The sequence below is a fragment of the Oryzias latipes genome, chromosome 1 (genome assembly GCF_002234675.1).
Source record: "Oryzias latipes chromosome 1, ASM223467v1".
Classification (NCBI taxonomy): domain Eukaryota; kingdom Metazoa; phylum Chordata; class Actinopteri; order Beloniformes; family Adrianichthyidae; genus Oryzias; species Oryzias latipes.
Window position 1 is genome coordinate 26,977,166 of NC_019859.2, and position 16,371 is coordinate 26,993,536.

General features: G+C 39.3%; 1 protein-coding gene across 25 annotated transcripts in view; it reads right to left on the reverse strand.

Moving 5' to 3' along the window:
* Nucleotides 1-16,371, reverse strand: part of cacna1a (calcium voltage-gated channel subunit alpha1 A) — a 194,316-nt gene that overhangs the window by 131,577 nt on the left and 46,368 nt on the right. For all 25 annotated transcript variants that reach the window (XM_023959252.1, XM_023959258.1, XM_023959257.1 and 22 more), the window contains exons 3-4: nt 11,669-11,774; nt 10,490-10,629 (exon numbers count right to left, since the gene is read on the reverse strand). In XM_023959252.1, the coding sequence (XP_023815020.1) occupies nt 10,490-10,629; nt 11,669-11,774 (246 nt within the window). The remainder of the gene's footprint in view (nt 1-10,489; nt 10,630-11,668; nt 11,775-16,371) is intronic.

Here is a 16,371-nt window from a genome sequence, read left to right on the forward strand (position 1 = left end):
TTCTAGTGTCAAGCATCAAACTTTAGATCATTACAATGCTTGCACAGCTTATTTCCCCTAAGAAATGTTTGCTCAGATGCAGTAAATAACCTGCAGGCAGTGAGTTTGGAGGGTATGGTTGAACCTTTAGAAGAGCCACAAGTCTGTAAATGACTGCAGAGCAATAATGATAATGGAAGTGATGGCAAAAGGACAACTTTCAACCACTAACGCTCACACTTTCTTTCTCTCTCATGTCTTGGTAGTGACTTTATTTTCTCTTCTAGCTGATTCTCACTAAGTCTACTAAGTCTACTGGAGATTTTCCTGCTTTCCACTGTCTCTTTGTTTGATTGCAAATGTATCAAATGATGTGCAAAAGCCTAACAATTTTTTTGGTTGCATTCTAGTTTAGGTCATAGGATTTCAATCATAATATGCTATATTTATACCCAGCTTGCGTTCGAGTGACTGATTACAATGAAAAGTCTATGTAAAACATGCATATGCGTGTTTCTGGCTTCCGCATTTACACTCTTGTTGCGTTGCTACGCATGTTTTTAAGTCAGTTTGCAGGCTGTACATACAAAACGCGTTGCAATTGAGCATGGGTTGAAAGTTAAACCAATTGAACTTTGATCAGGGACACGGAAGTGCCAACTGTTTCTTGAGATCTGCACTGCTTCGACATTTCGCACCAAGCCTCTTTCAACTATGAATACATGCACTATAGTGCATGTATTCATTCAATAGTATACTATTGAGTAGAGACAGTCCAATGTGAACTTAATATGCTAAAAGTGTGTTTAAAAACCCACGTTCTGCATATTTTTTAATGCACCACACATGCTTGTTGTGTATGTAGCTTAACTGTTGGAAATTGAAAAAAACCAAGGCAAAGAAATGTTAAAGAAAACATGCAACATAAAACAAACCTAAATGTTTTCAATTGGGCCTTAGGTAAGTTCCATTAACTAAGTCCTAGATATTTAAAAAACAAGCCTATTATTGTGATTTGCTGACTGCATTAAGGTCATTTTAAAGCAATAGCATTTTGGAAAATGTTTGTTTCAAAAAGACTTTAAAGCACGCACATATTAATGGAGTGGCAGGACAGATGCTTGAATATTTTCTCTCTGAATACCCATTAGGAGAGTCCTTAGGACTTCAAAGGTGTCCTCTCATTTATTACTCACCCAGACTCTACTGTAAATGATTCGATTACCATGTGATGTCAGAGGACAGTGCCGAAAATCAATAGAATGACATCTACGAATTTTTAATTTAACAAATGTTAGTTTTTATATGCTTTTTCTTTTAAGTGTTTTTAATTTAAACACAATTTATTTTTAGTTTTCATTTTGAGTCAAGCAACTTGAAAATAAAAATGTGATGATTTAAATCCTTGTAATTGAAGGAAATTTAACACCTGGGCTGCCATGACGACCGAACTGAGGAGCATATCCACACCAGCCCATCACCTCTCACCATAGGTAACTTTATGGTCAAAGAGAGTCCAACCCCTCTTAAGTAGTTGAGTTTTAGAGCTCAAACTGTGCATGGAGGTGAGCTGGATCTCTACCTAGTACCGATCAGCCTCCCACACATGCTCAGGCTCCTTCCAGTTTAGGATGGTGACATTGCATGTCGGGCTGCACGGTGGCGCAGTGGTTAGCGCTCTTGCCTCACAGCAAGAAGGCCCCTGGTTCAAGTCCTGGCTGGGGGACCTGAAAAACAACATCAATGGGGAACCTTTCTGTGTGGAGTTTGCATGTTCTCCCTGTGTATGCGTGGGTTCTCTCCGGGATCATAGGTTAATTTGCAACTCTAAATTGACCATGGGTATGACTGTGAGAGTGAATTGATGTGTAATTGTGGATATTCTACCCTGCAACAGACTGGTGACCTGTCCGGGGCATCTCCTGCCTTCGCCCATAAGTGGCCGGGATAGGCTCCGGCAGCCCTGTGACCCCGAAAGGGAAAAATGGTATAGAAAATGAATGAATGAACATTCCATGTCCTTTTGGTAAACTAGCCTGCAGCTGTGTGGCATTTGCTAAGCAATGTTTGAGTGCATAGGTCTTTTGGTACTGGTCATCGTCGCAGTTTGTCTCTAGCGAGGCACCACTACTGGATCTGTCACAAACTCTGCCAGTAGTTCTGTGTCTTGATGTAAGCCTGCTGATGACACTTCGAGACTCACCTGCAAGTTCACCTGCAACATCTGACTGCCTACTACCAACTGGTAAAATCAGCTTTTTTCCACGCACAAAACATTGAAATTGAAGCCACATTAAAAAAAAGGTTGTTGTTTTAAAATATTTTGGTTTGGGTACGTAAGTAAGACCCATTCTACACAGGGACACTATTATGTACAATACACAAAATGGGGTGTATTTATCAACCCTATTCAATTGCCTCCCTATTCCAAAAATCTGTGAAGTAAAACAAACACTGTGTATAACGACATCTACTGAGTTGTTAACAAAATGCCTAACTTATTCTTAGTAATTAGGGTTTGTAACAATTAATAGACTTAATTGATGAATCGATTAAAATTCTTACAATAACCCCACATCGATCTGTCTGGGACAAGTTGTTAATTAAATCGACCAATACCATTACAAAATGAAATAGATTGATTCAATCGATATAGGAAAATACAATTTGGCTTGAGGCACAGTAGGTTTATTTTACTATAATGTAATAATGAGGAGGGCATCACAGTGGAGAACACACACGTGATGGCAGCAGAAAATGATCAAACCATCGTTTCAGTCTAATGTATGGAAACACTTTGAATTTTGCAAAGACGTGACCATACAGTGTGGTAGAATGTTCTAATTAAATTCTGTTTGTATCATTTTACTGTGGAAAAACAACAGTGAGCTAAATTTTATGAAACTAAAACATGAATGGATTTGCAATTAATTTTTGTTTACTAGTTTGTTTGTACACATATTTAATTTAAACTTGATTATCTTGTAAGATTTACAAGGAATCTTTAAAACTTCATCTGAACTGTACAGTACCCAGGTATTTATCTCTGAGTAACACTGACTGATTTATTGGCTAAAGATGTCCTGGATCAATATTTGGTCAGTGAATCGACTAGGAATTGTATCGGCAACCACAAGTTATGATGTGAATCAAATCATTGTTCAAATGAATCGTTACACCCCTTTGAGTAATGTATTTACTCCCTGCCTGCCTTAAAAAGAGGGTTGGATCATCTCAAAGGAATATTTTTGGAGTATCAGTATTGTACCTTTAATTAGCAATCTAGGTCATGAATAGTAATCATGTTACATCTGCAGCAACTGAAAGCAAAAGTCTTGTATGTGTCCATGAGTGTGTTTGCATTCGCCATAAGGAGCCAGCAGTGTGTGTTTATAGGTTGTGCTGAGTGATTGATCATAGGGAGCAGGGAAAAGCAGGTTACTGCAGCACTTACACACACACATTCATTCCTTCCCTCCATTTCTCATTTCCCTCCCTCCCCTCCTCTTTTGTTCCATCTCCATCTTTGCTTTTCCTCCTCCCAACCCTTTTCCAAACCCCACTCTCCTCGTCATCACTGCCTCTGCTTGTCCCTCCAGCCATCGCTCTCCTCTCTTTCACGTGATTTTTCCCCAGCAGCTTCAGACCGCTCTTTCCTTCCTATCCTTATTGCTGCATCTTGAAAAGACAAACCCATCTCGAGTTGCCCCACTCTCTTTCTGTCCTGTTATCTGGAGCCTACGGAAGTGAAGAGATGTCACGAGTCTTCTTGCTCCTCCTCCTTTCGTTTTGCAGCAGTAGTATACTGCTCCTTAAAAATGGGAATCGTCAGTCTCAGAGGGTTCTCTTACAGCCTCCCTCTCCCCATATTATTTACCCATCCATTGAATCTAGCCATCCATCCATTCATACAGCCATCCATCCATCTTTGCTGCAGCAGAAGTGCTGACTTTTCATGATAGCATTTTGAAGCTGCATATATAGATGTGTATTGGGCCTACAGGCTTTGACTGATTGATTCCTAATTGGAAAAGTAACCCTTTGGAAATTTGATAGAAGTAAAAGTATTTCTCAAATAAAAACTGCTCAATATTTCTGTGCTTACCTTCCCTGTTGATTAATCAAAAAGTGTGTTTTTAATGAGAGAGAAAATACAACACACCAATGCAGCATTTTTAAATAGAATGGACAATCAAACAAATTCTACTGTTTCACTGGATCTACAATAGACTTGTTTCTTAACAAAACCTAATTTAAAATATAGCTATTTAAATATTGGAGTTTACTACTAAAAAACTATATAGTCCAAGACGATCTAGGTCAGGGGTCTGCAATCTTTACAACTCAAGGAGCCATTTGGATCAGTTTCCCACAGAAATGAAAACACAGGGAGCCACAACACCCTTTGGAAAACCCGGTGTTTTAAATGAATGGCATCATTTAACTCGTTATTCACTTCATATTCAACCTCATTCAACATGTACTGTCTTCAAAGGCGGTCCTGGCTCGTTTGATGCCCTGGGCGAAAATATCATTTATTTAACTTTATTATTAAACATAAGTAAAACATACTTGTATAGTTGAATTCACAATTAAGACATAGTGTGAAGTCATTTCACACTTAACACACATCAGTTTGTGTTTTCTTTTTAAAGGCTGGCTGGTAATGGTAAAAAAATTGCCACATTTTTCTGTTATTTTTTACTCCCGCAACGGTAAAAATTTGGTCGTATTTGGAACCTAGCAAGTTTTAATTTTGGACACCGCCTCCATTCCTTCATCCTTGGAGTGTTTGTCTTCCTTTTCTTTCTAAACTAAATGCTGATCTTTTGATCTTTTGTCTATTTTCCACAACCTTAAACAGACATTTTTGGCCGTCAAACATCAGAGTTAAGATGAGTGAGATGATGGAAACAAATTCACTTTGATGGTTTCTATTTTTTTTCTTTCAATTTTCATAAAATCCAGTAAACCCAATTCGGTCATCATAGCAGCAAGTTGACTGATAGTTGCGGGGTCCTAGCGCAAACTTCATTAATTTTACGCGTACATTGGTGATTTTAGTCTAAGAAAACTGTGGGTAAAACATAAAAAATTGCCTTTTTTGCGGTGTAGGGGGGCTCATGCAGTGGCGGTTCTACACTAACTTACTCCCTGGGCGAGTAACCCCCCCAGCGCCCCCCCCCCCCCCCGCACACATACAAAATTTGACAACATCCTGTTGTGTTCCCTATCTTCTATTTAGCCATTTTACTCAAAAAATGCATGGATTTTCTAGACTCATATTACAGGGGGGTCAAACTCAGTCACACAGGGGCCTAAGTTAAAAACACGCTTAAGGTTTTGCCTGAAGAAGATAAACATTTACTGAACACACTAAAGCTAAACTTTTAAACCTTTTAAACTGAACTTTTTGAACATAAATATGAATAAAAACAGGAACATTAATCCAGAATAACTCAAGTTAAACCTTAAATAACTTGTAATATTTTGTTCTCCATAGAAATATATTCTGTCAAAATTATACAAATATGAACATGCTGCAGAACAAAACAAAGAAAGCCTGGAAATATTAATAAGAAATTACATATCAAATAATTCCATTTTTATGCTCTTTCATCCTTCTTTAGAGCATTTTTTTAGAGCTGGACTCCTGCTTCATTTTTAGCAATAATTTCTTAATGTGTGACGTCCTGTGTGTGTCTTTGTGAAACATATCAGAGGGATTAGATCTAAAAAATAAAACTTATTGTGATTAATATGTTTAGGTCTTATAAAACATTAAAGACTAAATCTTAGAAATCATCAGTGGGATTACTCCAAAAATATTTGGCATTTCCCTAAATTTGTGCAACACCAACAGTAGAAATCCTCCAAAAAACCTCAATCCATGAAAAATGGTCTGCGCTCACCCCCCCCCCCCCTTCCCCTTCCCTCTCACACGCGGCTCCGTCTCTATGACGGGAGGCGCAGCTGCGGCCCAGAGTTGATTGTCAGATAGAAAAAGACTCCCCTCACACCTGTTAGTGTGATTCAGCCAGCCACCGGCGAGTTGCGCTCCCCTCTCGAGTTTTTTTTACTTATGTTCCAAAGACTACCGCAAAGAGGTGTGGCCGCAAGCGTCTTGCAGCAGAGGGCGGTGGTCACGTGCGCATCGGGTCTGCTGTGTCGGAGCAAAGAATTGTGGGAAATAATCCCCATTGCCTGCTTTTGTCGAAATTGGGTTGAGCACGGATGTTTGTTCTGCCTAAATCCTTTTCATGTGCCTGTTTTACGTTGTTTCACTCTAAATTATTCTTTTTTTTTTTTTTTTTTTTTTTTTTTGCACCATAAGTGTGAAGAGGAAACAGGAGGAAGACATTATTAAGAGTCTGATGTGTCAAAATAAAAGTATTAAGTGTCGGCTGCTGAAGTAATTTCAAATTAAATCTTCAAGCTACCTCTTTGAATATTGTATGTAGCACATTACTCGTCGGACACGGCCAATGCCGCCCCCTATGAAGTGCCGCCCTGGGCGACCGCCCACATCGCCCATATCAAAAACCGCCACTGGGCTCATGTGTCCCCTACGAGATTGCCACGAGAATCTTAGAACATGATAGTTATTTTACTGAACCACAGAGAGCCGCAGCACAAGCATGAAAGAGCCGCAGGTTGCAGACCCCTGATCTAGTGCCTTGGATTTTTTAAGCAATTCAGACACCATGCTCACTGCTTTTTTTTAAATGGCAAACATGATGTCACCAATTTCCCAATGTAAAAACATTTTAAACAAGAACATTTTTGAAGACTGTTTACAAATCCATTGTGTTCTGAAGATGAAAACTTAGATGGTTTATAAAAAAAAAAAAAAATTTTTAATATAAAACATCATTCAGACACAATGCATCTATATTTGCCAATAGACCACAGTTTTTTCACATATACTTCTGGGACATTTCTAAAGTACTGAATTTTGAATTTGTAGATTTTGACAGCAGTACAAAATGTCAAACACACCATATGACACTAAGTAGTGAGTAGTAAAGGAATTTTGAAACAATCTAATGCTTTTAAGTGTGTAAAATACAGTAACTTTTGACCGCTTCTGAAAAAGCTACCTTTTACTTTACTACTTCTTCTGCAAAGCCTATGTGCCACACAGTCCAAAGGACAACCTGAAATTTTAACCGTATGTTCCTTTGATTGAACATACTGTGTGAAGATGGCTGGAGTAGTGAAATAATGGCAGGTAAATTAATTTTAACAGCACTGCTGTTCAGACAGTGATATTATCCACACACTTCCTGCCTAATTTGATAATGAAATAAATCGGTAAAGAACCAGTGGGGCATGCAGCTGCAGCACATTTCATTGTTGCATCACTGGCCTCAGCAGGAGGGACTCCTGTAAACCACTGATATCCATGGGGGTTCAGACTGCCAAGGCATCTTAACAAGATTCATTATTCACTTTGGACGCACAAAATCACGAAACTTTGTTACTGCTCTTTTGAATGTCACATTTACTCAACAAATTTTCCCTCAACTTCTAGGAGTTACATTTTAATATTTATAATTTTGGCAGCAAAAATGGTATGCTTCCTTTTTGAATTTATAAGAAAGCTGTATTTATCCAAAATAATTTATTTCAGATAATGTGTCAGAATGCTGAAAGCTGAAGCTCCTCAAATGGTATTCTGTAAAAATTATGAAATAACCACTAAACTCCAACAAGTTAATTAATTTTAGCTCTTATCTGTTAAAACTGCTTAAAAACACCAATTAATTTAATTTAAAATAGTTAAAATAAAGCTGGATATTAAAAAAAAGTTATTTTAAAGCTACATGATCATTTATCTTGTAGTGGGAAAACTCAACATCGCTTGAAAACAGAACTTAGCGAAAAGACTGTTCAAAAGTATTTTACTGAAGTACATTACTGTGTTGCATTGTCGATCTGGACAAACAGAATAAATATGAGCCTTTTGATTTCTAATAAAGATCAGTGAGAGTTTTTCATGTCAATTCAGAATCAATTATTTGCTTTTCTAACCAGAACCTGAAATGATGATTTTCTATCACAAAGTGAAGTCCTCTGCTTTTTGCACATTAGATCATCATAATTGCTTCATTTAGGGCCCAAGGGCAATTTTTTCAGGTAGTTTTCAATTTCTGCATTTTTGTTGGGCCTGAGTGGATTTTAAGAACTTAAAAATATTCTTACAAAAGCTCCTGGTTGCATAAGGATTTTATTAGTTTAGAGACAGATTCTTTGGAGGAACATATTTTTTGTCTTTTGAATGTCTTACAATTTTCCAGCAGATCCATGTTTTCTGTCCATCAGGAGCTTCTGCACAAATTACTTGGTTAATATCTGCCTTTTATGCACATTTTGTTTGTTTGTATTTCAGTTTTTAAGCCAGTTAGTGAATTCATTTTGGGGGGGACGGAATACAAAGAAGCGAGTTGTGTTTCTTGCTATTTTCTGATTACAAGGTGTACAATATCCTCCAATCCACATCTAACTGTTGGTGTTATCATTGTATTGTTAGACATTTAGACAAAAAGGGGGTTGGCAAAAGCTTAGTCCCTCTGGTAGCCATCGCCATAACAACAAACCTGCCTCAGTGAAGTGACATTTCACTTTGCCCCGGCTGCTGCTTCCTGCGGCGATACTCTGATCTAGTCTGTGTGTTTGTGTGTGTGTGTCCTCATTAAAGAGCAAAGCGACTAAGGGGGAGTGGCCCTGATCATACACACACACCTTGTCAAACCAGACCTCTGCTGTTGCAGTCTAAGTGAGCAAGATCAGAAAAGAAGGAAGACATGCTGTTAACCCAGGAACACAACAGCATTTCCACGGTTCTATTATGTTAGAATTATATAAAAAAAAAAGAGGTGCCATTACCTGAGGTGCTTTAATAACAAACTAAGTTTTTGTGATCATGTAGCTGTTATCAATTTCTGTCATATATATACAGTATATATATATATGTATATATATATATATACCAAGGTGACGCTCTGTCCCCACCGTTGTTCTGCATTGGTCTGAAGCCCCTTAGCCAAATAATCAATAAAACTGGCTATGGATACCGACTCAGAAATGGGGCCAACATAGGTCACCACCTCTACATGGATGACATCAAGCTATATGCTAAGAGTGAGCGTGACATTGACTCCCTGATCCACACCACCAGAATATAGTTTACTGACATTGGGATGTCATTCGGGCTCGAAAGAGTCTCTGGCAGAGGACCTGAGCTTGGGCGATACACCACCCGCGGAAGGGTGAGAGGGGCGTTTTTATTTTGTTAACATTATTCTTTTGACTTTCTATTTTTGGATAAAACCATAGACTAAAGTATAGCCATGCCAGCACTCTCTATATTTACCCAAAAACATATGACGTGTTCTAGTGGTTGAGCATTTGCCCTGAGACTGAGAGATGGTGAGTGATACCACGATGGGGTCAACTTTTAAATTTAAACACCATGCCTTACGCTTGACATTCATCATTAGGGTTTCATTTTACTGCATCTCACTGCCTCCTAAGGAGATTAGTCAGGGATCACGAATGTAGTGTATGTCTTGCCTATCTGCCCACGCTGAAAAAGCCCAGGTTTTGACCATTGATGATACACGAGACCTGGACCGATTGTGATGTCACCCATAGAAAAATAATTACTTTTGGCTTCAATCAAATAAAATAAATTCAGTCACCATTTTTTGCGATTCGAATGCCGCCATGTTGGAACCAGACATAGTCAAAAACGAGTCATTGGTTTGAGTTGGTTTATGCCATTGTTTCCATGGTTACTACTCTTGCTAGGATGAGCAGGAGTAAGCTTGTTGGAAGTCCACACCCCTACCACTTAAAAGCGGGCTTGGGAGACTGTGAAACGTTTCGAGCATTTGAAGTGGGGGCCAGCAGGCACCACATACTATTAGTGAGGCATCTGATTGGCCACTTTACAACTTAAATAATATGCACTACAGACAAAACATCCTGGAAAAAAACAAGATTAACAAGAACGTGTTAAAATCAAGTAACAAAGCATAGTTTTGATAGGATCTGGTAAAGATGCTCAGAAAGACAGACCTCAAAAAAGAGAATTCAGAATTCAAACTGGCAGCCACGCCTCTGTCACGCTTGCCCCAGGGCATCTGAGGCTACATTATTAGTTACCATCACCAAGTATGAATGAAAAGTAAATGAATAATGGACAAATTGTAAGCGCTTTGTGAACCAACAAAAAGATAAATACAATCAATTAATATTATTATTATTACAACACATTTTTTGCATGAGTTTCCTTTTATTTTGCCACCACAGATTTAAATTAAGAAAAATGAAAGGAGGATGTATAGAAAAACATTTGTTATCCACCAAACCCATTATTTTTTTAGTCAGATGCTCTTCTTTAGCAGGATTATTTGCAGGATGTCAAAAACCACCACATGCAATGGAGTGTATGTAACAGCAAAGAAAAAAATGTGGCCACAGAAAATGGTGTTGGGAGACTCACCCAGTGAGTACGACCACAAAGTCCATGACGTTCCAGCCATTTCTCAGGTAGGAGCCCTTATGTAACGCAAAACCCAGAGCCAGGATCTTTATCCCAGACTCGAAACAGAAGATGGCTATGAAGTAAGGCTCCGTCTCCTCCTGCAAAGTGTAAAAGGGAGAGTGGTGCAAGAAGAACGTATGCCAAGAAAGAAAAGTGAAGAATTAGGTGAGGGGAAAGAAAAACAAAAAAACTGAGAAATTCAAATAGTAAAATAAAAGGTATGATTAAGTATATTTTTAAAGTAAATATGTTTCAAGTTGCTACACACAAGAAACATAAAACTGAAGTAAATTAATTTTGATTCAAATATTTAACCTAGATTAACTCACCAACTTTCGGCAAAACTGGTTCAAGTGACCACTTCCAATGAAAAGTCTATGTAAAGATGTGTTTATGTGCATTTTGGGCTTCTGCGTTCAAAACTCTTGCATTCATAGCAACGCATGAAAGCTCTTTTTGAGGTCTACGTACAAAATGCCAGCCCTAGAAAGTTAAAGCAGTTTAACTTTGACCACTTAGGGACTCGGCTTTAGTAGTGATGTAGGGGTAGCGTTTTTGTCATTCACAGAAGTACCACTTGTTTGAAAATTGATTGTGGAAGAGAAATTAATTATTGTTATTTGTGATTGGCTGGAATTCTACGACACCAATGTATTTGTACACCAGAAAAGAGCTGTACAACAAAAAGCCTGGAGTAAAAAGCCGCTTTGAAGTTTTGCACCAAGCTTCTTCACCAAGCTTCTTCCAATTGTGAGGACATGCGCCAGTACCTGGTATTGACAGTCCAGTGTGTATAGTAAAAGCGCGTTCAAGAACCAGCGTTTGGCACGTTTTTGAGCACACAATACATGCCCTGTGTCTCCAAAGCAATAATCCATTAAGCCCTAAAGTACGATTTTAAAAGGAAACTAGTGTAATGACACTTGATATTGAAGTCTTTTTATTTATATTTCTCTATTTGGCTTTTCCTCCGTGGTCTTTTCTGTGAGTATTTCTTTAGGAGGTATGTCTCTATTGTCTGACTGTCTCAACGTTTTCAGCCTTTTGTTTATAATTCCATCTCTGTGATTGGCAAAAGCTTTGATTGTGCGATTGTGTTGTGAACGCACTGCTTGCGGGCGTGAGTGTGTGTGTTACCAGTCGTTCAGACAGAGGCGTCTTGTCTCCATCGGGAAGGTGCTGCTCCAAAGCCAGGACGATGCAGTTAGCAATGATGGTGGTGAGGATCATCCATTCAAACGGAGTGCAGCTGTAGTCAAGGCCAAAATCAGTGACCAACACATCACATGCGACACACGCTTCACAAACACAGGCTGTGTATTACAATCGCTGCACAATGAAACCACTTTTGAAAGCACTACTTTGCAAAATGTCAGTGTTTTTTAAGTCTTCATATGTGAACCACTCAACTGTCAATCACTTGTTTTCAGGACAGCTTTGAAAAAAAAGGGTGATTTATGGCCCACTCTTTTCTTTCTTTTGTCTGTGATTAGTATTGCACCAATCACAGACAGCAAATGCAGCTCAACAACTGAAGAAGCTAAAAACGGTCAGTTAACTACATGCATTACAGAGACTCAGATTCCTGCACACCCACGCTCTGACACACAGAGGTCAGTCGGCGGAGCAGCCAGCTTTTCACAGAAACCCGTCTCTTCAAGTGGGTTTGGATCTGTTTTTGTGTGTTTGTCTGCCTGATTTGTGTGTGCCCATGCCTTAGTAATGGCTGCTGGAGGGGCTAAGATGACTGGATCCATCCAGACAGATCAAGCCTGTGCCTAATTGGCCAGCGATTATCTTGTTAGTCCGCATCCGAGTGTCTGTCTCTTTGCATGTACGTTTGAGCGCGTGTGCTGGGACTACGTGTCTGTTGTCATGTTTACTGGATGCAAGCCTGACACTGACACCATGGCTAGAGGATGGTCTTCAAGTGCATGCACGTGTGTTTGCACAGGATGAGAAAACTGACGTGAGGAGATCGGACAGTTCATTCTGGGTAGTGCAGAGTAAAAAAGCTGGCTGGCACAACATACACACTTGTCTTTGAAAAAGTGGAAACGTTTCACATTTAAAGAGCATGTTTTGTGCATTTGTGTTGCATGCAAGCTGAAACCCCTGCTTTTAAGGCCCTTTAAAGCTGAACAAAAGAACTGTTTAACTGTGAATTGTGTCAACATGCATGTGCACTACGCGGTCAGTTTGATGGAAACAGAACAATAAAGGATCTTGGAGGAGAACCATCTTGTATGCATTAAGGCTTGTGGTTACAAAGCAGCCTTTCTGCAGATAAAAGGGAGTCCCAGAGTAAGCAGGAATACAGTACTGAGTGGAAAACCATGAGATCAGCTATACATTATCTATAAAACCATAAGCAAACTGGCTTCCAACACAAATTGGCTCTGAGGTTTTAAACAGACAGCTTACACACGGATGCGCACAAGCTGTAGTGTGGCATCACACAATAGCTTCAAATACGGGATATTTCAAGGTTTAATTACTTAGTGGTTGTAAACTACTTTGAAAAAAAAAGGCAAAATGTTTGTTTTGATTTCGTTTTGACTTTTTAGTAATGAAGCTTGGAATGTGATTGGTCTTGCTTTTTAGTGCAGCCCACCGATCCATGTATGTATGTGCTTGTGTGTGTGTGTGTGTGTGTGAGCAGAAATGCCTGCCACAACATCTATTATTCAGCAGACACACACTCTGCTGGCCTAACAACCTGCTGAAAGCAGAAGGTAGCACTGCTCTATGTGCATCTCTCATTTCCTCCCATTTCTTCATATTGCTGCAGTCTCTTTCTATATATTGTCGAGATCATTATCTCTTTTCAGTTCTTTATACCTTTCGGCATCATTTCTGTTTTTTGTCATCTTTTTTTACCTGATCCATCTCTTTTTATTTCCTATCAACCTCCATCCTCTGTTTTTTTTTCTAAAAATGGTAAATGGTGTATACTTATTTAGCGCTTTCTACCTTCTTACGAAGGCCAAAAGCGCTTTACAGTCACAGTCCCATTCACCCATGCACACACACATTCACACACTGATGGCGGCTCCGCTGCCGAACACTGGTGCCAACCTCCCACCAGAGGCAAGGTGGGGTTCAGTGTCTTGCCCAAGGACACTTCAACACATGGGCGTGCAAGGCGGGAATTGAACCTGCAATCTTACGATCATGGGTCGACCGCCCCACCGCTGCACCACGGCCGCCCGTAATGTTTCTCAACATTTGTTGGATTTTCTTAAAAAGCCAAGAGACAAAGAAGACTGGGTGAATCACCAACAATTACAGAACCGAGAATTTGGCCTCAGCAGAATTGGTGAGCTCTGCAAAAATGGAAGCAAGTTCCTTCCCTGTTAATTAAAATTGCTTTCCAATGGCAACAAACATTTCCTGCTTGCCTAATGATATCTCTCACACATACACACACACACGTTGGGCTGTTCTTAATCCGATATTGCGTTCACTTAAAAAAATAAATAAATAAATAAAAAATTTAAAAAGCCCAGGGTAGCTTGACTTTGGTCTTAGGTCTCAAATGAGACCAAACAGGGAGTCACATTGACTCCCTCAATTGTGCACTAAAATGAAGCAAATAAAAATCAAAGCAAATATTTTGGGTTCATTTATCAAATTGTATGCAGTATCATAAAAACATCAAATATTAAAAAGATTTAATTTTGTTGTATACAATTAAAAAAAAATGTCAGCTGTCATTTGCATTGTAAGTTTTAAAAATGACAACATACACAAATGAAAAAACAACATAAGGTTAAACACAGTAAAGCCTTTGCTAATCATTTGATGACTGGTATTTTTTTATCTGCTGCACTTTACTGCAGCGACTTGAGTATTCAGAGTATTAAAAAAAAAGCACAAGTGCACTTGTATAATCTTTTTTAACACCCTCAAGCAATTGTCTTTCATTATCAACACAGCAAACCCTTGCTGCATTTAGTCATTAGTGCAACAATCTTCAGACTTCAAGTGTTGGATAAATGATGCCTCATCTGTGGCACTGGTCAACTTGCAGGTGAGGATAACATTTGCCACAAGTGCTGTCACCTGTCATTTCATGTGCGATCCACTCAATTGACTCTTTTCGCACACTCGCACCACTATCCATTTTGTCTTGCAGGGCAAACCAAATTCATAGCTGACATATTTGTGGTGACAGTAACGGGCAAACATGAGAGAACAGACAGAGCTGTGCAGCCACAGTTAACTCTTTTATGTGAGTGTGGACAACTCGCTCAGGGTCTATTCAAACTGGACAGATTTGGTTCGCTCAAAGTGAACCAAAGTTCATTTCCCCTGATAATCCAGAATATATTTTCAGTCTGAATACACCCAAGTGGACCCTGCTTTGCAACCACAAACCGCTCTCGAACCCATCTTTCCATGTGGCCTCTGTTATGTTTGTTTTTGTAATGATCAGACCAAGTTAGGTACCAGTAACTTTTTTAATGAACCTTGTTCTTCACATCCGCCATGTTTCTTTTTCTTCTGTTATATGTAATGATAACTTGTCCAACAACTGGTAGTGACAGCCAGTGGTTAACAGATGTTACCACAGACAACCACAACAGTCTCGATTTGTTTTCAAGCGGACTGAGCTTCGTTTCGTTCTGAGATTCCTCAGTCTGAATACAATCTGTCCTCTGAGCAGAACAACTGGACCAAAACGGCCACCATAGCCAGGTGTCACACGATGTGAACACAGTAAGAATATAGCAACAGATGGCAAATGAAAACCAACGATTGTCGTGTTATCAAAGGAGAAAAAAGGGTCCAACGTTTTACTTGTTAGAAACGTTTCTTTTAATAACAACGATTCTTACATGCTTTTCTCTGTCTTTTTATGCGGCACTCGTCCAACAGTCGCTGCAGTGACGTCATCCTAAAAGCCACCTTGTAGTTTCCTTAACAGAGTTCTCTTTAAAAAAGGCCATAACACCACATCAATGGGACACGGCAACTCACTGAAATGTGATCGAATGAATGAAGACTCATCAAAACCAATTTTGTGTTTCTTCTCTCAAACAAACTTTTAACATGATACTGTTACGGTGTGAGTTCTTTACTTTTGTTTGTTGATTCTATTTTAGTTCTGTTTTCCTGTTTTATTTTGATAGGTTTCCTGTTGTGTATCATGGTTTTGAGTTTTGGTTTTGGTCCCCATCTGTCCTGATTGTTTCCACCTGTGTATTGTCTGTTCTGTGTCTATTTGAGTCCTGTCTTTCCCTTCCTCCTGTGCTGGTCCATAGTTCCCTGTTTCTAGTTTTTCTAATTTTGAGTTGTGAGTTTGCCTTCCTGCACTGCAGTGGTTTTGTTTTCTAGGTCCTTTTAAGGTATTAAAGATCTTATTCACATGGAACTCCTGCCTCCTCCTCCCTGCATCTGGGTACTCCTAAACCCCTCTACTTCTTGATGTTTTCCTGACAATCTATATGTTATAAGCGCTTATCCACGTACCTTCTTAGATGCCAGTATTTGCCCTGCACCACATCTCCACCATTCCAAAGCAGCAGTTGATATTGATAAAGAAATTCAAAATTGGTCCGCGAATTATAATGTTTTAACTTACTACCCCGAGGAAGCCAGCACAGTGCAGGACTTCCATAATTTCTGCAATTAGTTGTTTTGCTCCGCCCTCATAATTCCTTGACCAATGAGTGAAGAGATTTTCTTTCTCATGGTTTTGTTTACAAGCTTTGGTCTGAATCAGGAAAGGCTGCTTGATGGGAGTCTAAATAGAGACCAAATGCAGGGTTCAGGACTCGATCCGGGCCTGAACCCCGCCCCCCTTCACCTCTCTGTTTCTGAGAGCTTAAAATAGG